The 25018-nt window shown below is 39.2% G+C and overlaps 2 protein-coding genes across 13 annotated transcripts in view; one reads left to right on the top strand and one right to left on the bottom strand.

Moving 5' to 3' along the window:
• Nucleotides 1-12379, top strand: part of RIC1 (RIC1 homolog, RAB6A GEF complex partner 1) — a 147999-nt gene extending 135620 nt beyond the window's left edge. For 5 of the 6 annotated variants that reach the window (XM_055092177.2, XM_063594494.1, XM_008977015.4 and 2 more), the window contains 7 exons: nt 1242-1400; nt 1490-1626; nt 4803-5089; nt 5922-6113; nt 8394-8571; nt 8722-8910; nt 9787-12379. In XM_055092177.2, coding sequence (XP_054948152.1) covers nt 1242-1400; nt 1490-1626; nt 4803-5089; nt 5922-6113; nt 8394-8571; nt 8722-8910; nt 9787-10075 — 1431 coding nt within the window. In that variant the 3' untranslated portion in view covers nt 10076-12379. Of the gene's footprint in view, nt 1-1241; nt 1401-1489; nt 1627-4802; nt 5288-5921; nt 6114-8393; nt 8572-8721; nt 8911-9786 lie in introns of those variants that run through there. The other variant, XM_055092178.2, reaches the window with a different exon arrangement.
• ERMP1 (endoplasmic reticulum metallopeptidase 1) overlaps nt 1-25018 on the bottom strand; it is a 95231-nt gene that overhangs the window by 26288 nt on the left and 43925 nt on the right. Inside the window, exons 14-16 of one of the 7 annotated variants that reach the window (XR_008619784.1) lie at nt 23270-23433; nt 22901-23148; nt 1478-1616 (exon numbers count right to left, since the gene is read on the bottom strand). Coding sequence is in view for 1 of the 7 variants with exons in the window: in XM_008977020.4 (XP_008975268.1) it covers nt 22984-23148; nt 23270-23433 (329 nt within the window). In the remaining 6 variants the exon portion in view is untranslated. Of the gene's footprint in view, nt 1-1477; nt 1617-12482; nt 14871-19509; nt 19880-20415; nt 23149-23269; nt 23434-25018 lie in introns of those variants that run through there. The other 6 variants (XR_008619785.1, XR_008619781.2, XR_008619783.2 and 3 more) reach the window with 6 other exon arrangements.

The raw sequence follows: 25018 nt of genomic DNA, 5'->3' as shown, positions 1-25018 counted from the left end.
TGGAAGAAATATTACATAAGATTATTGAAATATTACATAAGAAACATAGCAAAGAAAGTATTATTTGAGATATTAGTGAGTTTGAGCTTCTCACAACAGTAGATTTGTTTCCTTTCAGTGTGGGTTACTGAGGGGACACTTATTAGAGCATGGTCATAACAGAGCACCTTGAGCTAGTCTTCCCCAAAGCAAGCTGAGAAGGCTCAGGCCTGCCACAGCAAAGACCCTCATAGCACACAGTTTTTCTCAAAATAATGGCTTCTTTGCAACTCCTGAAAATTTATTTCATTAGCTGTTTGACAAAAGGGCTTGACAGTTGGTTATTTGGTAGGCTACACTTAAAGATTCTTTCCAGTTACTGCAAAGTTGTTTCCATTGATGTAAGAAGCTAACCATAAACCTGGTTTCAATCTCTGCCTGAAGCAGATTTCCTGTCAGCTTCTTTGCTTCATGACAATGGACTGAAACCAGAGGAGACACTCAAGCAGAGGCCAGGTGGCCTTGAAGTATGATTTCATGGCTAACCCTAAAGAAAAAGACATAGGGTTTTAAAAATAGAATCAAAATGAATGCAGCTGTTTTTTGGTTCCGGGTCACTCCCTGCAACTTCACTGTATCTCCCTGACAATGTAATTTTTTCTGCAACAGAATTCCTAAGTTGCTATGGATTGGCAGATAATAACTACAATTACAGTTGTCTATTAGGCACCTTTCCATAAAGACCAAGATAGGCAGGTTAAATTTGTGAAAGAAAAATGGAGGATTCTGAATGTGCAGCAGAACTTTACTACTTGCTATTGCCCAAAGCAAAGATTCTAGTCACATCCTCAGAAAACTCTGCAACAGGAGACAGACCTGACCTTTTTTGGAGTCGGGCAAACCTCCCTTTTTTTTCTTCCTTTTCTGCTGATCTTCAACAATTTACTTAACTCAGTTTCCTCACTTGTAAAATACAAATGATATGCCTATCTGCAGAGTCACTGGGAGAAATAAATGAAATGACTTAAAGTATATGTATGGTATCTGGCATGTAGTAGGAGTTTAATAAATTATAGTTTACATACACCAGAAGAGTACTTGCCTCGCTTTTCCTTGTATGGTACTTTTTAATCTTATTATTAAACTAACCCCTGTGGTGGTGTGGCTACATTCTTTGAGTTTAGAAAACGAGATAAAGAATTGCTCATATCTTCCCAAATTGTGTAGTATAAAAAGAATGCTGTCCTGGTTGTTTTTTGTAGAATATGGAAGTCCCTGCAGTAAGTAGGCAACATGCTACCCTTCTATTCAACACAGCACTAGAACAAGGCAAGTGGGACCTTTGTCGACACATGATTCGATTTCTTAAAGCCATTGGCTCTGGAGAATCTGAGACACCTCCATCCACACCCACAGCTCAGGTTAGTTGCAAAAGTTACACATCTTCTCTAGGCCGTACACCCACGTAGCATCTTTCTCTAATGGTACTGCATATTGTGTGTAATCCTAGGAACCCAGTTCAAGTGGTGGATTTGAGTTCTTCAGGAATCGAAGCATCAGTTTATCCCAGTCAGCTGAAAATGTTCCTGCCAGTAAATTCAGTTTACAGAAAACACTAAGTATGCCATCTGGTCCCTCTGGAAAAAGGTAAAATAATAAAGAGCCATTACTGCTTTCTGGGCATTCATGACACATTGCATTTCAAGACATTTACAAAATGAGGTCTTAGTGGAAACAAGTATTGAACCCAGTTGCAGTTTCTTTTTCCCAAAAAGCAGAGGCCACACAGAAGGCTTCCCTTTCTCCTTCCTCCCAAGTTCACTTCAGAGCCCTCCGAATAGTTTCTGCCCCTTTTTCTGGAATAGATCTTCAGGTACCTGTTGTGAATGTAACAAACTTGTTTAAGACAGATTCTCACTCTGTCACCCAGGCTGGAGTGCAGTGGCACCATCTCAGCTCACTGCAACCTCCGCCTCACAGGTTCAAGCCATTCTCCTGCCTCAGCCACCCAGGTAGCTGGGATTACAGGCATGTGCCACCACACTCGGCTAATTTTCATATTTTTAGTAGAGACGGGGTTTCAACATGTTGCCCAGGCTAGTCTCGAACTCCTGGCCTCAAGGATCCACCTGCCTCTGCATCCCAAAGGGCCGGGATTACAAGCGTGAGCCACCCTACCCGGCCAAATGCTACAAACTTTTTTTTCCCATAAGTTACTGGGGTCCAGGTGGTATTTGGTTACATTAATAAGTTATTTAGTGGTGATTTGTGAGATTTTGGTGCACCCATCACCCAAGCAGTATACACTGCACCATATTTGTTGTCTTTTATCCCTCACCCCCTCCCAGCCTTTCCCCCAAGTCCCCAAAGTCCATTGTGTCATTCTTATGCCTTTGCGTCCTCATGGTTTAGCTCCCACATATCAGTGAGAACATACTACATTTGGTTTTCCATTCCTGAGTTACTTCACTTAGAATAATACTCTCCAATCTCATCAGGTCACTGCAAATGCTGTTAATTCATTCCTTTTTATGGCTGAGTAGTATTCCATCATATATACGTATATACGACAGTTTCTTTATCCACTCGTTGACTCATGGGCATTTGGGTTGGTTCCACGATTTTGCAGTTGTGAATTGTGCTGCTATAAACATGTGTGCAAGTATCTTTTTTGAATGACTTCTTTTCCTCTGGGTAGAACCCCAGTAGTGAGATTGCTGGATCAAATGGTAGTTCTACTTTTGGTTATTGAGGGAATCTCCACCCTGTTTTCCATAGCAGCTGTACTAGTTTACATTCCCACCAGCAGTGTAGAAGTGTTCCCTGATGGCCACATCCATGCCAACATCTACTGTTTTTTGATTATGGTCATTCTTGCAGGAGTAAGGTGGCATTGCGTTGTGGTTTTGATTTGAAAATGCAACAAACTTTTAAATTACCTCTGATGATAGAGGACCAAAAGGAAGATAGATAAATCTGTAGGTAATCCAAAAGCCTTCTTAAAGTCAGTAATTTTACTTTTCCTTCTAATTATACCTTTTGATATAAATTTAGTGCTAATGCATTTGACACTCCTGTGACCTATTGATTAGAGAAGTTATTACACAGTGGGGGAGCCAAATGAATTGTATGCTGGAGACTGAAACTGCTATCACCCATAGATGGGATATTGTCTTCTGAGAGATGACTATGAATTCACACTAACATTATAAAATCATGAGAATTTCCTCTGGTTTGTGAGGCCTGTGTATTCCTTCCTATGTTCTTATGTTGTTGTCTCATTTTTTTCCTTACCTAATCCTTTGTTTTATATTGTTCATATTCTCTTTTTTTTTTCCCCCCAGGACAACATGAACATATGTTTATATTCTTACTACCGTGCTTGGGCACATAGTGAGAGCGTATTGAACGTTTGTTATTGTCATGTTTTACTGGGTTTTTTTGTTTTTTGTTTTTTGAGATGGAGTTTCGCTCTTGTTGCCCAGGCTGGAGTGCAATGGCTTGATCTCGGCTCATCGCAACCTCCGCCTCCCAGGTTCAAGCGATTCTTCTGCCTCAGCCTCCCAAGTAGCTGGGATTACAGGCATGCACCACCACACCTGGCTCATTTTGTATTTTTAATAGAGACGGGGTTTCTCCATATTGGTCAGGCTAGTCTCAAACTCCCGACCTCAGGTGATCCGCCTGCCTCTGCCTCCCAAAGTGCTGGGATTACAGGCATGAGCCACCATGCCCAGCCTGTTTTACTGTTTTTTAACAAGTGCTTACTACATGCCAGGCCTTATTCTAAGCATTTACATACATAGGTCCTATTTTAAACAACTCTATGAGGGTTATCCACATTGTATAGGTGAAGAAACAGAGGCCTAGGAAAATAAACTTAGTTATGTTCACACAACAAATGAGTGGCAGAGCCAAGATCCGAATCCAGGCAGTACTGCACCAGAGACTAGGCTCTTTACCCCACCACTAAACTGCCTCTCACTTAAAGCACCACATTATCCAGTTACCAAACCAGTTCCCCCACATTAGCTCATGTAAGTCAGGAATGAGAGACTCTACTTAGGCAAGTTGTAATTTTTAAAAATTGGTTTCAGGACTGGCAAGGTGGCTAACACCTGTAATTCCAGCACTTTGGGAGGCCAAGGTGGGAGGATTGCTTGAGGCCAGGAGTTCAAGATGAGTCTGGGCAATACAGCAAGATCCCATCCTTGCAAAAATAAAAATACATTGGCTAGGCATGGTGGCAAGTACCTGTAATCCCAGCTACTTGGGAGGCTGAGGTGGGGAAGATAGCTTGAGCCCAGGAGTTTGAGGTTGCAGTGAGCTACGATCACACCACTGCACTCCAGACTGGGTGACATTGTGAAACCTTGTCATTTAAGAAAAAAAAAAGTTGGTATTCTTTTCATATGTCTGCATGATTCACACTGAGAAATTTAATTTCACTTTGCCTCTCTATCCTTAGTTTCTTTGATGTGCTCTCTTTCCCTCTTTTCGTTGGGCTTTTCAAATATAGCATAGAGGTTTGCTGCCTTTCTTTCTGTCAGCCACCCATCACCTGCTTCCTGGTCTGACTTCTTCCGTCCCCCTTTTCCTGTTCCCTGTATTCATTCTACAAATGTGTCTTAAGAGCCTACTGTGTTCCGAGGGTTGTGGTGTAACACGGAGGAGAAGCGTTGATACTTTATCTTCATTGTCAATCAGAATTAGATCTTGGATCTCTTATCTCCTTGTCAGCTTTATCAGTACCTCTGCGTAATAAGTATGTGAAATCCTCCAGTAAAGATTATTCTGTAGCTTTCTTGTGTTTCCACTTACAGATGGAGCAAAGACAGTGACTGTGCTGAGAACATGTATATTGACATGATGCTCTGGAGACATGCTCGGCGCCTCTTAGAAGATGTGAGGTTAAAGGACCTTGGCTGCTTTGCAGCCCAGCTGGGCTTTGAACTAATTAGTTGGCTATGCAAGGAACGTACCCGAGCTGCCCGGGTAGACAACTTTGTAATAGCCCTGAAGAGACTCCACAAAGATTTCCTGTGGCCACTTCCAATCATCCCAGCCTCTTCTATCAGTTCTCCTTTCAAAAATGGAAAATACCGAACTGGTAATGTAGACTTCATGTCACTTGTACAAGGAGAATTGTATTTTACTCCATGTATTTACACATTTTGCTATTAGTTGATATTCAAGGAATTATTTTCATTCCAAACTTAGGAATGGATAAAAGCCAACTTTTTGTACATGAGTTGGAATGCCCACTGTTTGACCAAAGATGTAAATAAAGTAGAACCTATGTCTCTAAGTCTTGTGACCTTGAAGTCTAATTCAAAAATCTAATCATTCTTGGATTATAAAGAAGTTGAGAACTGCCTGAATATAAAAGCTACCATGCTTATGTTATTGTGGGAAGGAGTTCTGGAATCAGATAGACATGGACCTCAATGTAAGCTGACAGAACTCATTCCAGGGGAACAGTAAGGCCACCTTCTAAACTAGGAGAGGACAAACTGAAAGCGTATATTTTGGTGAAATAAAAATTTAAAGTTTTTTAATTCAGGTCTTTTTATGAAGACTGTTCTAATTATTATTATTTGTGAATACTGAAACCAAACCTTTTAACTTTGGCATTTGGAAACTTCATGTTATCTTAAGAGCCAAAGCAAATCACTTAGAAGATCAACATAATAAAGTTTTGCCTAGCTCCAGTAAGAGAGGATGATATAACTTTTAGGTGGTATTGTATGGTCAGTCCATTGTTACACAATCCCATGTCTCTATAGTTTTGGGGTGGCTGATACAGTATAGGACAGTAATTGCCTTTGAACTGTTCTTATTGGGTAGGCAGGTGGGGGAAGCTAAAAGAGCTGAATTGAAAACGTCAGTGTGTGCATCTTCCATTTCTTCCTCCATTTTTTGTTTTCGGACCCACTCTGCAGTGGGAGAGCAGCTGTTAAAGTCTCAATCAGCTGACCCATTTTTAAACCTTGAGATGGATGCTGGCATCTCCCACATCCAGCGAAGTCAGAGCTGGCTCAGCAACATTGGCCCCACCCATCATGAGACAGACACAGCTTCATCCCATGGACCGCAAATGCAAGATGCCTTCTTGTCACCTTTATCTAATAAAGGTAAATGTAATTTTAAATCCTAGCTCTTCTTCAGTTCCTTTGAAGAAAATGTATGTGCTATAGCACTTCAGAGACAGACCTTCACTCTTTTTCTATCGTGATGGAGGATTAACCATTTGTATCCACTGGAGAGGTAGAAAGTTTGTAGAACAAGGCCAAACTGACCTTGACTGCACTTTGCCATATTTATTTTATGTGAACAAAATAAATAGTACAGATCAACATTAATAGATGAATCTTTGTAAATCAATTTTGATGATAAGGAAACACTAACTTTGAGCCCCAAGTAAGCAAAATGTTATCCTCATATAAAGAATTCCATTCTTATCATAATTAGATGTGGATCATAACAAATTTTACTGCATTATCATTTTTATGTTTTTTATTTTTCTTTTGGAATATGTGAGGAGGTAATGTTTTTTATTTCATCAATAAAAATTGTGGACATTTGCTTTTTCTCTTGCTATATAAGTTCCTACATAATATCCTTGATTTTGCCTCTTGGCCTTAAAAGCTTGTAGTATTTACTATCTGGTGCTTTTACCAAAAAATGTACACCAACCTCTGCTCTGTAGTAATGGGTAAATCACAAACTGAAGAGGTTTTGAAGCAATTTGTGTTGGCATAGGGTTATATAGTATAGGAGCTTAAACAACAATTTGTCTGAGTTTGCAGTTTTTTTAGTGGCCAGGCATTTGTCTAATGTTTGATTATCAGTCTGTCATCACTATTACCTGAGCTTCTGCTATGTGAGGAGGCTTACAGATCTCATTAGTTTTGTTTTAAATTGTGGTAGAATACACAATTTAACAGCTTCACCATTTTTAAGCAGTTTGTAGTGTTAATTACGCCCACATTGTTCTGCAATCAGCCTCCAGAATGCTCTTCATCTGCAAGACAAAAACTCTGTATATGTTATTAACAATAGCTCCTCATCCCTTCTTCCCCCAGCCACTGGCAACCACCATTTTATTTTTTCTCTGAATTTGACTATTCTAGGTACTTCATATAAGGAAATCATATAGTGTTTGTCTTTTTCTGACCAGCTTATTTCACTTAGCATAATGTCCTCATGTTCATCCTTTTTGGAGCATGTTTTATTCCTTTGTATGCAGATACCACGTTTTGTGTATTCTTCTGATGATGGACACTTGGGTTGCTTTTACTTTTGGCTGTTGTGAATTATGCTGCTGTGAATGTGGGTATATAATATTTCTGTGAGACTCTGTTTTCAGTTATTTTGGGTATATATATCCAGAAATGGGACTGCTGGGTCATAATTCTACTTGCATTTTTTTTGAGGAATCACCATCATGTTTCCCATAGCAATTGCACCATTTTAAATTATCAGCAGTGGACAAGGGTTCTATTTTCTCCACATCTCACCAACACTCACTTTCAGTTTTTTGATAGTAGTCATCCTAATGGGTGTGAGATGGTGCCATTACTTTAGAAAACTGTTTTAAAGAGATAATTTCAAATATATTAAAAAGTACAGTTAATAATATAGTGGGTTCTCCTCCCTCCCCCATGTGGCCGTCACTCAGCTTACATCACTAATGGCCACATATGTTTGTTGTACCTCCCCACTCTTGTATTAACTGAAGAAAATCCATGACATATTATCTATAAATATTTCAGTTTTTTTCCTACAAGGACTCTTTAAGAATTATGACCAAAATACCATTATCATCCCTATAAAAATTTGATAATTCCTTGGCACCATCAAATATCCATTAAGTATTCAGATTTCTAATTGTTTCATAGACATCATAATTTTGTATAGGTTAAGATTTCAATAAGGTTCACATATTGTGATTTGTGTTCTTAATTCTCTTTTTAAGTGGATGTTCCCCCACCCTCTCCTTTTCCCTTCCTTGCAGTTTATTCATGGAAGAAATTTGGTTTTGTGGATTTTCTCACAATAATGATTTTGCTTATTACATCTCCATGGTTTAGTTTAACAGTTTCCTCTATTTCCTGTAGTAGCTGAATGTAAAGACTTGGTCAAACTCTAGCTAGATTTTATTGAGGGAGGTGAGGAAGACTGCTTCATAGGTGGTGGTAGTATATTTTTCCATCTAAAGGTACATAATGTCGGTTATCTAATTCTTTCTTTAAATGTCTTCTATGTTCACATGGTAATTTTAGCCATGGATTTCATGTGTTAGTTTCAAGATCCTGAGAAATCAACACCTGAGGAACAGCTAATATTTAAAATTAAAGGAAAATATATTTTCTCCACGAAGTTGGTTGTAACTTTTGGCAATTCTTCATCAGGTGATGAATGCAGTATTGGTTCAGCCACAGACTTGACTGAAAGTAGCTCCATGGTGGATGGCGACTGGACAATGGTGGATGAAAATTTCTCTACACTCAGTTTAACTCAGTCAGAGCTGGAGCACATTTCCATGGAGTTGGCCAGTAAAGGGCCTCATAAATCCCAGGTCCAGCTTCGGTGAGTTTCTTGGCTATTTGAAATCACAGAATGCCTACTCAGAGTATTTGGGCAAATAGGTATGGGGCTACTCTCCTAATAGTCATTGCACTTCTGTACATCTTATAGATCTTCCTTCGCATAAATCATTTTGTTTCTGCTTATATTTAGGTATTTGCTACACATTTTCATGGAGGCAGGGTGCCTAGACTGGTGCATCGTTATAGGCCTGATTCTTAGAGAATCCTCAATAATCAATCAGATTTTGGTTATTACACAGTCTTCAGAGGTAGATGGAGAGATGTTACAGAACATAAAGACAGGGCTCCATGCAGTGGACCGATGGGCCTCTACAGACTGGTAAGTGCTGCTTTCCTTAGGCTTGGTGTCCTTCCATGTCTTTTGGTGAATCCTGTCCTTTCACATTAAGGCCTAGTTATGGTTCATGTATTACATTTTATTTATTTATTATATATTATTTATTCTATGTTCATTTTTAAGCTACTTTCTTTAGTAATCATTCTATACCCAGCTATTTAAATGGATAATTCCATCGAGTAAGGTTACACTGTTGGTCAGTGTATAATTTATAGTGTGAATGTATATCACTGACTTAAGATTGATGCAGTGCAAATGAGCTTAGAATTAGACTGGAACTTCAGATTTGCATCCCTGTGAAATTGAAAGCAATGGTCTACAAATATCTACTTGAAAAGATTCAAACTTAAGGTCCATGTGAATTTAACATTCCATGGCAGTTACAAGCAAATCCAAATTAGAGTTGTGGTTGCAGTTAAGAGCCTTGGACTCTAGCCCTGTCTTTATTACCAGTTAATGTGTGTATTTGGAGCTAGTTACTTCCCTTAATTGGATCCGGTTTTCCTGAATTGGCAAATGCATTTAGGTTAAATGTTGTCTGAAGGTCCTTTTTCAAGTCTAAGCTCCTGTTGGCCTTTCAATTGTAAAATATAATTTTTAGTTGTAATACTGGTTCTAAAACATCAGCCTTTGCCCCTAATGCTTAGAAACTTAAGCCTCAGGCTTATGCAATGTGCAGCCCCCTCTGCTGGGCAGGACACCCAAGAAGCCTTTCCTCCCTACCTTCTTTGCCTCCTCTCCCCCCTCCTAATCTATCATTGTCTTTACCATATCATTGTTCAGTAGAAGTTCACCCGTAATGTTCTACCAAACCTTTTGAATTATGGCAGATGAGCTAATGTTTTTTTCTCTACATAGTCCTGGATATAAGCCATTTTTAAACATCATTAAGCCACAACTGCAGAAGCTCAGTGAGATAACAGAAGAGCAGGTCCAGCCAGATGCCTTCCAACCAATAACTATGGGTAAGACTCCAGAACAGACTAGCCCCCGGGCAGAGGAGAGCAGGGGCTCCTCCAGCCATGGAAGCATCCCCCAGGGTGAAGTTGGAAGCAGCAATATGGTCAGCCGGAAAGAGGAGGACACAGCCCAAGCAGAGGAGGAAGAACCTTTTCAGGATGGGACTTACGACTGTTCTGTGTCCTAACAGTGAGGTTCCATCACAAAGGGGCAGTATTAATTAGCAGCAGCGTGCAACTCAGTACGTTGTAACATAGTTGGATGATTTAACAGAACTCAGTTCAGAGACTCTTTGGTAAGTATTATTAGATTTTAACTAATTCTTTCTTGTCTAAGAAATCTTTTTGACTCCATAAAAATGTGATATAAAGCATCTTTCATAAAAAAATTTTAAGCTGCAGAGAAAAGTAAATATTGTACAGATGTACATGAGAATATTTTGGTTTTACTCAAAGGTTGGTAGCTCTTAAACCACAGGAGTTGTTTTGCCCCAGGTGAGCTTACTTTTTCACTACTTACATCTTCCCACATTTCCCGGTTCTGCATTATGTCCAGATTGCTTTTTAAAAAATAAATGCTAAGGTGCTTGCTATAGTCTATCAGGTACTTGAGCTACCTGTTTGCTCCCTTGGATACAGCTGGACTCTTTAATCAGTCCTCCTGAATAGATTGCTACCCTGGGGCACAATATGTGCCAGTGTGATGGAAACATTCTCCTTGGCTTTACTAGCCAGTCAAATCCCAGTCCAGAATTGATGGAAGCTATTTACCTGTGAGTTAATGTGCTTGTCTGAGCAAGCTTGATTCCCATTAGACCAATGTGGGCAGAGGTCTGAGGGGGTTCTTCTCAATTTTGCTGTTAGATACCACTAAACTCTTTTGTATTAAAGAACAGTATCTTTTTGTGAATACTCTTGTGTAAATATACTCAAAGGCACTGTTCATATTTTAGGGCTTGTATTATAATTTGCAAGGTTTTAATGCTGGATTCTGCATGTCTACACATACAAAGACAGGGCTTGCTCCTCTGCAAAACTGAGGAAGACAGGTTTATTGGCTTGGTCATGAAGTAACAGAAATGGTCACACTGATCATGAAATGCAGCAGGTTTTGTGCAAATTAACATAGTCTCTTATTTATTGCTTTTGTAAATTGAATAAAGATGGACTTCTATGTAAATAGACTGCTGAATCCTGTATTATCACGGCTACTAAAAATTAGTGTGTAAAGAATGCATTCTTCATTGTAAACTTAAAGTATTTGATGTACTTCTAGAAATGACTTAAATTTGTTTTCATACATTATGAAAACAACTGCATACTCCTTAATTGCTTTAAACACCCATCCACTGTATGTAATTCTAATTACCTTATAACAGTATTAAGACAGCTTATTTGTACTGTGCAATTTGAACAAGGAATGCAATGTTATTTTTTACAAAAAACAAACTTGTTTATTTTTATAATAACGATGTATTTGATGTGGACCAAATTCGTACCACTATCTAAAATAGCCTCTTTTCTCATAGTGCAGTTGTAGTTTAGAAACAAAACTTGGTCCTCTCTCCTTGCTTTTTAAAGTAAATGGCTAGATTTAGTTGTCTTAGCCAGGTTTCCTTTGAAGAGAAACTCAAAACCATTTTGAAACTGCTTAGTTCAGAATACATCGAAGTATTTAAAATTACTGAGTTGGGTAATTTACTATCATTTACTTTTTACATTACAAGTGCAATAATATTTCACAAAATGAAACTCCCGAATGGGTGGAGTATGTGATTATTGGTACCTGGTCCTTCTGGTGCTATTTTTATTTAAGTCTTTGTTTCAAACCACCTTTCCCTGAATCTTAAGATAATGTTTTGCATGTGAGTACATGCAGCCCAGCAAGAAACTAAACTGAACTCTCTTCTCCTATCCTAGTCCATTAAGGAGAAGAACCAGCATTGCTTTTGTGTTTGGTGTGAATATTCAGTCAATAAAAATGATTTACCATTATAAAGAGCTGTGATCTTTTCAAGTATCTGAAATAAAACACTGTGCTGCTGAGTTCATCTCAAACATTCTTGAAAGCAGGGCACCAGTAAGTTAACTGTATTCCTGTGGGTTAGGCCGTGAATGAATCATTTCTTTTATACAATATTGTTTTACAACTAATAGAGATAGGAGGCCCCAAGGCAAGAAGTTTGGCAGGTTTACAGAAAATTTGGTAATTTATTTGTTATATACTTTAATTTTTAAAAACCCATTTTTATTGTGGTGTTTGGTTCACATATCAACTGTTTAAGCCATAATTTTAGCCAATGAATTTAAATATTCAGTATAACTATTTGAGGTTTACTAGATGCATTTATTAATAAATTATTTGCTGAAACCAAAACAAGTCATTGGGGTGTGGGAATAAAATCAACCTTTGCTTGTAATTAAAGTTGCTGCTATTTCTGTAATGTGTATTTTTCTCCCCTTGGTAAAGGGCAATAAAACCATTACACAAACTTTGGTTTATTCATCATCTCAGGTTAACAGCCACGAAAATCATCTTTTCATTATATAATTCTGCTTCTTAGAATTTTCCTTATGAAATGAAATTCAGACAGATTTATTTAAAATATTTATTTATATGTAGATTTAGAATGACAGCATCAAGAGTTGGCAACATCCTAGATGGCTGACAGTAAAATACTGGAGGAAACAGCCCATGTCGATGACATGGAAAATGTTCAAAATATAATGAAGGAATGACAGAAAATTATGTATACCTTAAGATACCTACCAAGCAAACAAAATTTTACATGTAAGTATAGAGGAACCTAGGCGTCATTTCTAATAAGTGGGATTAAAAAGTACTTTGACTTTTTCCCATTTTCCTAATTTCAGTCTCCATGGATTTGCCTATTCTGGACATTTCATATAAATGGAAACATATAGTATGTGAACTTTTCTATCTCACTTCTTGGCACCAAAGCATGTTGTTATTTTGGCTGTAGCCATCCAAGTTGTATATGAAGTAGTGTCTCATCATAGTTTCGATTTTCATTTACCTAATGGTTAATATAAATCTTCTCGTAGGATTATTAGCCATTAGTCTATTTTTGAAGAAAAATGTCTGTTTAATTAGGTCGTTTCACTGTTGATTTGCTGGAGTTCTTTATATATTCTGGATACTACTCTTTTATGTACATATAAATTGCAAATATTTCTTCATTCTGTGGGCTTTTCACTTTTTTAGGTTTCAATATTCAAGTTTTTTTTTAAAGTAATGTTAATTACAGCATTTGAAGGGGAGGATCTAATTCCACACAAAATGGAAGACTCTAAAATGTACCCATTAAATACTGCTAAAAAAAAAAAAACCAAATTGAGTGGTGAGAATACAACAGAAGTCTGATTTAGATTGAGTGTTGTCACCATGTGATTACAATCACACGGACTCTGAATCACTTCACTTTCTCCATAATGTCCTTTGAAACACTGTTTTTAAGTCCACCTTATTTTTTCTTTGGTTGCTTGTGCCTAATCCAGGGTTATGAATATTTACCACTAAGTTTTAATAATTTTATAGTTATATCTCCTACATTTAGGTCTTTGATCCACTTTGAGTTAATCTTCATATATGATATGAAAGAGAGATCTGACTTCATTCTTCTAACATGTGGCTATTCAATTGTCAGAGCACCATTTATGGAAAGGATTTTTTTCCCATTGTCAAAAATCAACTATAGAGGTATGGGTTTATTTATAGATTCTTAATTGTATTCTAATGATCTATAATATCTTCTTATGCCAATACCACATTGCCTTGATTTCTGTTGCTTTGTAGGAAATTTTGAAAGTGAGAGTCCTAAGTTTGTTTTTTCTAGGCTGTTTTGGCTATTCTAGGTCCCTTGTATTTCCATATGAATTGCAGGATCAGCTTGTCAATTTCTATACTAAAATAAAGGCAGTTGGGATTTTCATAAGCGTTGTATTCATGACATAAAGCAATGTGGAGAATATTGCCATATTAAGCCTTCCAGTCCATGAACATGAGATGTCTTTCCATTTATTGGGTTTTTAATGTCTTTTAACAGTGGATTATAATTTTTGCTAAGTCTCATACTTTTGTTAGATTTATTTCTAAGTAAGTATTGCTACTGCAAAAAAATGGAATTTCCTGTTTTTGGATTGTGTATATAAATACAATTGTTTCTGTATATTGACATTGCATCATGCAACATCAAACATTTTCTTTTTTGTGGATTCCTTAGGATTTTCTACATTGAAGGTCATGTTGTTTGCAACCAGAGATAGTTTGAACTCTTCCTTTTCAATCTGGATGCCTTTTCTTTCTTTCTCCTGCCAAACTGTCCTGGCTAGAGCCACTAGTACAATGCTTATTAGGTGGCAATAGTGGATATCCTTGTCTTCTGATCTTAGGGAGAAGCTTTCTCTCATCACTAATTATGATGCTAGCTGTGGGTTTTTTATTGATAAGCTTTATCTGGTTGAGGATGTTGCCTTCTGTATAGTTTGTCTTTTACAAAATCCAAATCCCTTCCATGATAAAAACACTCAACAAACATACATTGCATCTACTGAAGTAGTCATGTGGTTTTTGTCCTTTATTCTATTAATATGGTACATTACACTGATTTTCAAATGTTTTTAAGACAGAGTTTTGCTCTGTCACCCATGCTGGAAGGAAGTGGCGCAGTCATGGCTTGCTGCAGCCTCAAGCCATGACCTCCTGAGCTCAAGCCATCGTCCTACCTCAGTTTCTATAGTAGTTGAGCCCACAAGCACACACCACCATGCCCTGCTAAATTTTGTGTTTTTAGTAGAGTCAGGGTTTTGCCATGTTGTCCAGGCCAGTCTCAAACTCCTGGGCTTAAGCAATCCACCCACCTCGGCCTCCCAAAGTGCTGAAATTAAGCATGTGCCACCGCACCTGGCCAACTTTCTGTTAAACCAACCTTGCATTCCTGGCATAAATTCCATTTGGTCATGCTGTAGAGCCAAATTGGAGAAAAAAGAAATTATTACCAACATGTTATGTTTTTACAAGTCAAATATGGAAGTATAAGTGTCAAAAAATACACTGATACACTCCAAAAATCCCTACGTATTTCAACTAAAAAGAGACATTAAGAGCCATAACTGGGATTGCTGGCAAGATGGCTGAATAGGAACAGCTCTGGTCTGCAGCTCCCAGCGAGATCGACACAGAAGGCGGGTGATTTCTGCATTTCCAGCTGAGGTACCTGGTTCATCTCACTGGGACTGGTTGGACAGTGGGTGCAGCCCTGTGAGGGTAAGCCAAAGCCAGGGTAGTTCGTTGCCTCACCTGGGAAGCGCAAGGGGTCGGGGAACGCCTTCTCCCAGCCAAGGGAAGCCATTAGGGACTGTTAGGGACTGTATCTTGCAATCCAGCCCAGATAGATACTGTGCTTTTCCCACAGTCTTTGCTACCCACAGACCAGGAGATTCCCTCCAGTGCCCACGCCACCAGGGCCCTGGGTTTCCAGTACAAAACTGGATGGCTGTTTTGGGCAGACACAAAGCTAGCCGCGGTTTTTTTTCCATACCCCAGTGGCACCTGAAACACCAGTCAGAACCATTCACTCCCCTGGAAAGGGGGCTGAAGCCAGGGAGCCAAGTGGTCTGGTTCGGTGGGTCCCACCCCCACAGAGCCCAGCAAGCTAAGATCCACTGGCTTGAAATTCTTGCTGCTGGCACAGCAGTCTGAGCTTGACCTGGGATGCTCCAACATGGGGGGAGGGGCATCCACCATTGCTGAGGCTTGAGTAGGCAGTTTTACCCTCACAGTGTAAACAAACAAAGCCACTGGGAAGTTCAAAATGGGTGGAGCCCACTGCAGTTCAGCAAGGCAACTGCAGCCAGACTGCCTCTCTAGATTCCCTCCTCTCTGGGCAGGGCAACTCTGAAAAAAAGGCAGCAGCCCCAGTCAGGGACTAACAGATAAAACCCCCACCTCCCTGGGACAGAGCACTTTGGACAAAGGGCAGTTGTGGGCGCAGCTTCAGCGGACTTATTTAAACGTCCCTGCCTGGCAGCTCTGAAGAGAGCAGCGGATCTCCCAGCACAGCATTTGAGCTCTGATAAAGGACAGATTAACTCATCAAGTGGGTCCTCCCAGTAGGTGCCAACAGACACCTCATACAGGAGAGCTCTAGCTGGCATCTGGCGGGTACCCCTGTAGGACGAAGCTTCCAGAGGAAGGAACAGGCAGCAATCTTTGCTGTTCTGCAGCCTTCACCAGTGATACCCAGGCAAACAGGGTCTGGACTGGACCTCAAGTCAACTCCAGCCAACCTGCAGCAGAGGGCCTGAATGTAAGAAGGAGAACCACCAAACAGAAAGGAATACTATCAACATCAACAAAAAGGACGTCCACTCAAGAGAACCCAGCTGAAGGTCACCAACTTCAAAGGTAGATAAATCCACGAAGATGAGGAGAAAACAGCACAAAAAGGCTGAAAATTCCAAAAAGCAGATCACCTCTTCTCCTCCAAAGGATCACAACTCCTTGCCAGCAAGGGAACAAAACTGGACAGAGAATGAGTTTGACAAATTGACAGAAGTAAGCTTCAGAAGGTGGGTAATAACAAACTCCTCCAAGCTAAAGGAGTGTATGTTCTAACCCAATGGAAGGAAGCTAAGAACCTTGAAAAAAGGTTAGACGAATTGCTAACTAGAATAACTAGTTTACAGAAGAATATAAATGACCTGATAGAGCTGAAAACAACAGCACGAGAACTTCATAAAGCATACACAGGTATCAATAGCCGAATTGATCAAGTGGAAGAAAGGATATCAGAGACTGAAGATCAACTCAATGAAATAAAGCAAGAAGACAAGATTAGAGAAAAAAGAGTGAAAAGAAACAAACAAAGCCTCCAAGAAATATGGGACTACGTGAAAAGGCCAAATCTACATTTGATTGGTGTACCTGAAAGCAACAGGGAGAATGGAACCAAGTTGGAAAACACTCTTCAGGATATTATTTAGGAGAACTTCCCCAACCTAGCAAGGCAGGCCAACATTCAATTCAAGGCAGGCCAACATTCAATTCAGGAAATACAGAGAATGCCACAAAGATACTCCTCCAGAAGAGCAACCCCAAGACAGAATCGTCAGATTCACCAAGGTTGAAATGAAGGAAAAAATACTAATGGCAGCCAAAGAGAGAGGTCGGGTTACCCACAAAGGGAAGCCCATCAGCCTAACAGTGGATCTCTCAGCAGAAACTCTACAAGCCAGAAGAGAGTGGGGGCCCATATTCAACATTCTTAAAGAATTTTCAACCCAGAATTTCATACCCAGCCAAACCAAGCTTCATAAGCAAAGGAGAAATAAAGTCCTTTACAGACAAGCAAATGCTGAGATGTTTGTCACCACCAGGCCTGCCTTACAAGAGTTCCTGAAGGAAGCACTAAACATGGAAATGAACAACCAGTACCAGCCATTGCAAAAACATGCCAAATTGTAAAGGCCATTGATGGTATGAAGAAACTGCATCAACTAACGGGCAGAATAACCAGCCAGCATGATAATGGCAGGATCAAATTCACACATAACAACATTAACCTTAAATATAAATGCGCTAAATGCCCCAATTAAAAGACATAGACTGGCAAACTGGACAAAGAGTCAAGACCCATCAGTGTGGTGTATTCAGGAGATGCATCTCACATGCAAAGACACACACATGCTCAAAATAAAGGGATGGAGGAATATTTACCAAGCAAATGAAAAGCAAAAATAAAAGCAGGGGTTGCAATCCTAGTTTCTGATAAAACAGACTTTAAACCAACAAAGATCAAGAGGGACAAAGAAGGCCATTACATAATGGTAAAGGGATCAATGCAACAAGAAGAGCTAACTATCCTAAATATATATGTACCCAATACAGGAGCACCCAGATTCATAAAGTTCTTAGAGACCTACAAAGAGACTTAGATTCCCACGCAATAATGGTGGGAGACTTTAACACCCTACTGTCAATATTAGATCAACATGATTGTATATTTAGAAAACCCCATAGTCTCAGCCCAAAGTCTCCTTAAGCTGATAAGCAACTTCAGCAAAGTCTCAGGATACAAAGTCAATGTGCAAAAATCACAAGCATTCCTCTACACCAATAACAGACAAACAGCCAAATCATGAGTGAACTCCCATTCACAACTGCTGCAAAGACAATAAAATACCTAGGAATACAACTTACAGAGGATGTGAAGGACCTCTTCAAGGAGAACTACAAACCACTGTTCAATGAAATAAGAAAGGACACACACAAATGGAAGAACATTCTATGCTCATGGATAGGAAGAATCAATATTGTGAAAATGGCCATACTGCCCAAAGTAATTTACAAATTCAATGCTATCCCCAACAAGCTACCATTGACTTGCTTCACAGAATTGAATAACTACTTTAAAGTTCATATGGAACCAAAAAAGAGCCCACATAGCCAAGACAATCCTAAGCAAAAAGAACAGTGCTGGAGACATCACTCTACCTGACTTCAAACTATACTACAAGGCCACAGTAACAAAAACAGCATGGTACTGGTACCAAAACAAGATATACAGACCAGTGAAACAGAACAGAGACCTCAGAAATAATACCACACATCTACAACCATCTGATCTTTGACGAACCTGACAAAAACAAGCAATGGGGAAGGGATTCCCTATTTAATAAATGGTTTTGGGAAAACTAGCTAGCCATATGCAGAAAGCTGAAACTGGATCCCTTCCTTACACCTTATACAAAAATTAACTCAAGATGGATTAAAGACTTAAACGTAAGACATAAAAACCCTAGAAGAAAACCTAGGCAATACCATTCAGGACACAGGCATGGGCAAAGACTTCATGACTAAAACACCAAAAGCAATGGCAACAGAAGCCAAAATAGACAAATGGGATCTAATTAAAGAGCTTCTGCACAGCAAAAGAAACTACCATCAGAGTGAACGGGCAGCCTACAGAATGAGAGAAAATTTTTGCAATCTATCCATCTGACAAAGGGCTAATACCAGAATCTACAAAGAACTTAAACTTACAAGAAAAAAAAAAAAACATCAAAAAGTGGGCAAAGGGTATGAACAGACACTTCTCAAAAGAAGACATTTATGCAGCCAACAAACATATGAAAAAAAAGCTCATCACCACGGGTCAGAGAAATGCAAATCAAAACTACAATGAGATACCATGTCACGCCAGTTAGAACAGCGATCATTAAAAAGTCAGGAAACAACAGATGCTAAAGAGGATGTGGAGAAATAGGAACTCTTTTACATTGTTGGTGGGAATGTAAATTACTCCAACCATTGTGGAAGACAGTGTGACGATTCCTCAAGGATCTAGAACTAGAAATATCATTTGACCCAGCCATCCCATTACTGGGTATATACCCAAAGGACTATAAATCATTCCACTATAAAGACACATGCACACGTATGTTTACTGCAGCACTGTTCACAATAGCAAAGACTCAGAACCAACCCAAATGCCCATCAATGATAGACTGGATAAAGAAAATGTGGCACATATACACCATGGAATACTATGCACCCCTAAAAATGGTTGAGTTCATGTCCTTTGCAGGGACATGGATGAAGCTGGAAGCCATCATTCTCAGCAAACTAACACAAGAACAGAAAGCCAAACACTGCATGTTCTCACTCATAAGTGGGAGTTGAACAATGAGAACACATGGACACAGGGAGGGGAACATCACACACCAGAGCCTGTCAGAGGGTGGGGGGCTAGGGGAGGGACAGCATTAGGAGAAATACCTAATGTAGATGACAGGTTGATGGGTGCAGCAAACTGCCATGGCACATGTATACATATGTAACAAACCTGTACATTCCACACATGTACCCCAGAACTTAAAGTATAATTTTAAAAATTTTAAAAAGAGTCGTAACTGCATCTTGGCTAAAAACAAATGTAAATAGCCATAACTGCATCTTGACTTTATTGGCCCTAAAAGAAGAAGAGGAGTATTAGGTTAGAAATTGTTCAGCTGCTTCACCTTGTATTGAACTGTTCTGAGAGAATTCACTCAAAGTTTAAATAACTTGCACAGAGATCTTTGAACTCAAAGTTCATGCTCTATTTTGGTGAGTGGTGGTGCCCTTTCCTTCTGTGGAGATTAGAATAAGCAATGAGTCACTCTGGCTGAAAGGCAACTTCTTCCCTCCCTCCTACCCTTACTCCCAAATAAAAGAACGCCCTTTACCCTATGCTATTTTTTTGCTAATGGGGATGATTTAAAACTCCTACATAGGTGAAGCTCAACATTTACCTAATAATTTCTGTGAAATTCAGAAGTACCATTTCATTCTAAGATGAAGGATTCTAACTGAAGTAAACATTTCCATGTTGAGTTCTTTGCTCACATGAGCCATCTAGGTCTTTTAACAGCAATTAAAAGGCTCTGTGGACATGGAATAACCCTTGAAAATATGGGGATACAGAAGAACACAGATCTGTTTTTCAGTTAAAAAGATAGCAACCAGTATATTAAACAGTTTATTTCAGTAACATTGTAAGGCAACAATTAATCCTCAGTAAGTCAGCAAACCAGTGACAAGAAATTGACAAACACTCCTTCTACAGCTTCCTGAGACAGCAGGCTGGCTTGTGGCCCCCTGGGTGGTAACATCTTAAGGAATCCTATCATGTTTGTTTATATATGCTAAACTGTAAAAACAAACACTTCACGCGACAATCATTCTTAGGTCAACCACAAGAACGAACTATTTTGAAATCAATTCTTCACACTTTTTCCCTGAATATGCAGTACTGTACTACTAACATCTAATTCTGTAGAAAATAATGCATTTGTTAGTGACTTTGTTAGAGCTTGAAAAGACCCTTTTAGAAATTATTTAAATGATCACTCTTTAAAAATTTTTTTAAATCTCAGAATCTACTAATGTGACAGACAAACGGTGTGCTTAACAGAGTCATAAATACTGTGTATAATTGCTTGACCGTTTCTGGCATTTGAATGACCTCCCAGAATATTACACAAGTCCTGAGACTAGTGAGCATCTTATTACTGACCTTGTACAATACCAAAGCTTCATAATGCTAAAGAAAACCAAAAGACAATGGTTTACACAGGGAAATAACCCTAAGGCAATATGAAAACAGTCATCATTTATTACTGATAAAGAGTAAAGGCATCCTTCCCAAAGAGGGGGGGAATTCACAGGGAACACTAATTATATCAGATTAACCACGGGGATAGAAAATGGGCCCATTTTAAAAATTCATTGAGAAATTATTACTTTTTCTCCACAACTGTGATTCTATACAAAATATAAACCCTGCAAACCTTATGTGCTACCTGACAGATAAAAGTAGCAGGAGCCAGACTCTTGAAGCACTTGAGACTGATTTCTACAAAGTCCAGGAAGAGCAATGATTCCAATGTGCAGTGCTGATGCATGTGTTAGCCTAACATGTTATTCAGCTCTGGTTGCAGCCCCATCTACATGGGCCCAGTTAGTTTTTAGGGAGTCACAGATTAGGCAGGCAATAAGGGGCATGATTTAAAAAGCACATCATACACATGAGACAAGCAGCTTCAAGGACGTTTTCTCCGGCAATGCACACTTACTGTGCTCTTTCTATTCAGACAGATCCACAGACCACCTTTCAAGAGCATTCCTCTCTCATTTCCTCCATCACCCAAGATAAATCTAGCCACCCTTTTTTGTTAACTGTGCCTTTTCTTTCAACTTTTTGTCCTTGTTAAAAATCAATATTTGTTCAACGTTTCACATTTCCTAATGATAAAAAGAAAGCTTGCACAGTTTACCATTGATCTCACCAACGCTCTCACTGCTGGAACCAAAAAGCCATGAGAGGTACTGCTGTGATACACCTTACAAGCTACATAGCCATCTTCAAAATGAAAACCACCTTTTAAGTCCTCATGCTGCCATTACGCAGGATCTGAACCACCTACACGTACAGTGGTCTCATTCCAGTATAAGCCACAACCTCAAGTCTCAGGAAAGCCAGTCTGCTGGATAGTAAGTTACTGAGAAAAACTAATCTATTCAACTGGCTTGGAAACAAAAAGATAGGCCCAGTGCATCAATAAGATTATACCATGAAGGATTAACCTTGTATAACACAAGACTCCTATGAAACAAAGAAAAGAGAATAAATATTTATAAAATGCCCACCACTCCCAGCCTTCCTTCTACCCCAGAATAGCCCAGATGGCAGCTCAGTGCTCTGAGGAAGGAAGTTAAGGTCATGTACTGGCACAAACAATATTCTGAACCAAAAGAACCTATGAAAACCAGAGGGGTATGTGGCCAAATATTCCCCTTTTCAACTTGGTAAGATGGAGAGGGGTAACAGACATGTTTCAGAGGAAAACAGGCATAGAAAACCACCTCAGGAAAGCAGCACAGCAGTGCATCTGTGTGTCCACTTGTCAGGACAGTGAGTCACCAGCTCAGCACAGGGTCCAGGCCTGAGCACAGAGAGACAAAGCACATTTGAGAGGCTGCCTGAAGAAACAGCTTGACACAGGCTACAGCCTCAAGAGTGCAATGCTTCTCTCCCAGCCCTATGGCAATCACTTTCCAGTGACCTACACAGAGTTATATTCTCAAGGGGAATCATTACCTCAGTGAATGATATTTTACCCACCATCCACTAATACAACAAATGGTTTTGGGGCTTAAATTGGAAACAACTTTTGTCTCATTAACAATGCTCTGACAGTGTACATCTTTCTTGATCCTAAAGGGGCAGCTATTGAAGTGGTTTGTTGGCTTTTGTCCTTAAGGTCATATAAAATGACGTGTGTGTAGTGGCAGTACCCACATGTGCTGAAGTGCCAAAAGACTGGCATTTTCAAGTGTCAACAGGCCATGCATCACTGCGCCACAGCTAAACCCTTACAGTGCTTGGCCCTGAAAAGTGTTAACCCAGAAAGCTCTTTGAACATATGATCATTAAAATTCATTGACTTACGTTACAAACATCCACGTAACACAGGGAGAAACCATGTCACATGGAGTATCCACTGGGCATGTACTTAGAGCTCATCCACAAGATTAAAATACAAAGAGATCGTAGGTGCACACCCAGGCAGAGGGAAATGTCCAATCTGGGAACTTTTCCTTCAGAGCATCCAGGTGAGGGGATCTCTTGTCTTCCCCAGATAGATAGTGGGCAGCAATGGCCACGGTGACCATTCCTTCAGGATGTTCTTCGGAAACCTGCCAGAGAAAATCAATTAGTTCTCCAGTTCTCAGAAGCCAGAATACTGAACCCAAGGTTCTTGCTAAATACCACCTGGGAACCTAATCAATGAAACAAACAATGCTGGGAAATTGGCACCTGCACTTCTATCCAGAACTGCCATGCAGAGGCCTGGAGGCCATGGGAGTAAAAGACAAAGTAGTCTCCTCCTCTACTTGTGACTGGGGTGCCATTGCCAAGAGACCACTGAGAAAGTGTTGACCCTTTGTGGGCTCGAACATAGAAGGACATATGGCTTGGTCCTGTAAGGTAAAAGGAAGAAAGAACAGTTAATCTTTTTAAAAGGATCAAAAAAATAACCCACAATCCAAACCAGACTTCATAAAGGTTCATGCCTGCACGACTTTAAATATACTTACTATAAACCTAATGGAGGTTTACCAGTTTGGACACTTAGTGTGAATCAACAAGGTTAAATAATGAGGTACAGGAGAAAAGGCACAGACTGTAAATGAGAAAGCCTGTGTTAATTAAGTTGGTCCTATCACTTAACTGCTGCATGACATCAGGAATTTAATCTATGTCACAGTTTCTTCATTGAGGGGATTATATTAGAAAAAGCATATGAAAGTGTTGGCAAAACTGCAAAGTGCTATAACAGTACTGAATAGGACTGCCATTACGAATGGAGTTGTAATTTTCAGAGTTGATCATGTAACACCTTAAAATATGTTTTACTAGTTTTTCCCTTCAAGCTGGAAAATATTAGCTCAGTTCTGAAAATGGAAAATATTAGCTCAGTTCTGAAAATTTAGTCATCACTGGGAACTTCCAAGGAAACTGATGACAGTGGAAGTCAAACTAAAACTAAAATAGATAAAACTAAACAAAAACACACCCTCAGCCTAACTTAAAGACAGAGAATACCCACATTTGAAATAACCGTAAATTTTTAAATCTCAGGGAGCAATCTCACACACTTGTGCCCACCCTGCTTCTGCTGCAAGGCTTTGTGGCAAATGCAGACCAAGTAAGTCCACCCTAAATCTGAAAATACTACTATAGTGTCCAGTCAAAGAAAGGTTTACAGGGCAGGGACTTAAAAGTATATTATTGAAGTAACAGTCTTCAAAACCAAAGCTTGTCAGGGAAAAATAAAAAAGAAGGAAGAGGAATCCTTTGGCATTTGGGTGGTGAAGATGAAAAGAAGCAAAACAAAATTCAGGGTCCTGCAAGAAAAATCCAGTCAAAAAAGTTGAAAGAGATATATATTATTCATCCACACCAACACAAACTTACTAGAGAATCTGGACTTTCTTACACTGACAGAAAAGGAAGCCATTGCTAGAAATCTTACAAAACAGCACAAAAATGAGGAAGAAAAGGATAAACAGATCCATACAGTTATTACCAAAAAAAAGTATCAGAAAATTCCTCTTGGAAAAAAAAAGAAATAACCATGAAGCAGAAGAAAATGTTATAATCACACTCCAACTACAAATATATCCATACAAACATTTGGGGATATTTAAAACCCCACCATGAATCAGAAATTCTTACTAGAAGGAAGAACTAAAAGGACCGACTAGACTCAGAAAAGAAATGGAGGAAAAAGGCAAAATTACCTTAGAAATGAAGACAATTACAAGATGCCCAACAGAATAGATTCAAAGGAAAATTTAATTAACAGTCATAAAGACAGGAGAAATACTAAGAAAATTAAACTGGGAAAAAGCAAAGTAAAAAAGGTTAGCGACAGTGGTAAAAATGGAAGGCAGGTCAAAAAGAAATATTCATTTGGTACCCCAGAAGAAAACCAAACAACGAAACAGAACTAATATTTAAAACTGTAATCCAAGAAAGCATTCCAGAAACAAAAAGAGAGCT

This window comes from Pan paniscus, chromosome 11 (genome assembly GCF_029289425.2).
Source record: "Pan paniscus chromosome 11, NHGRI_mPanPan1-v2.0_pri, whole genome shotgun sequence".
In the NCBI taxonomy this organism is placed as follows: domain Eukaryota; kingdom Metazoa; phylum Chordata; class Mammalia; order Primates; family Hominidae; genus Pan; species Pan paniscus.
This window is presented reverse-complemented; position numbering and strand designations above follow the sequence as displayed.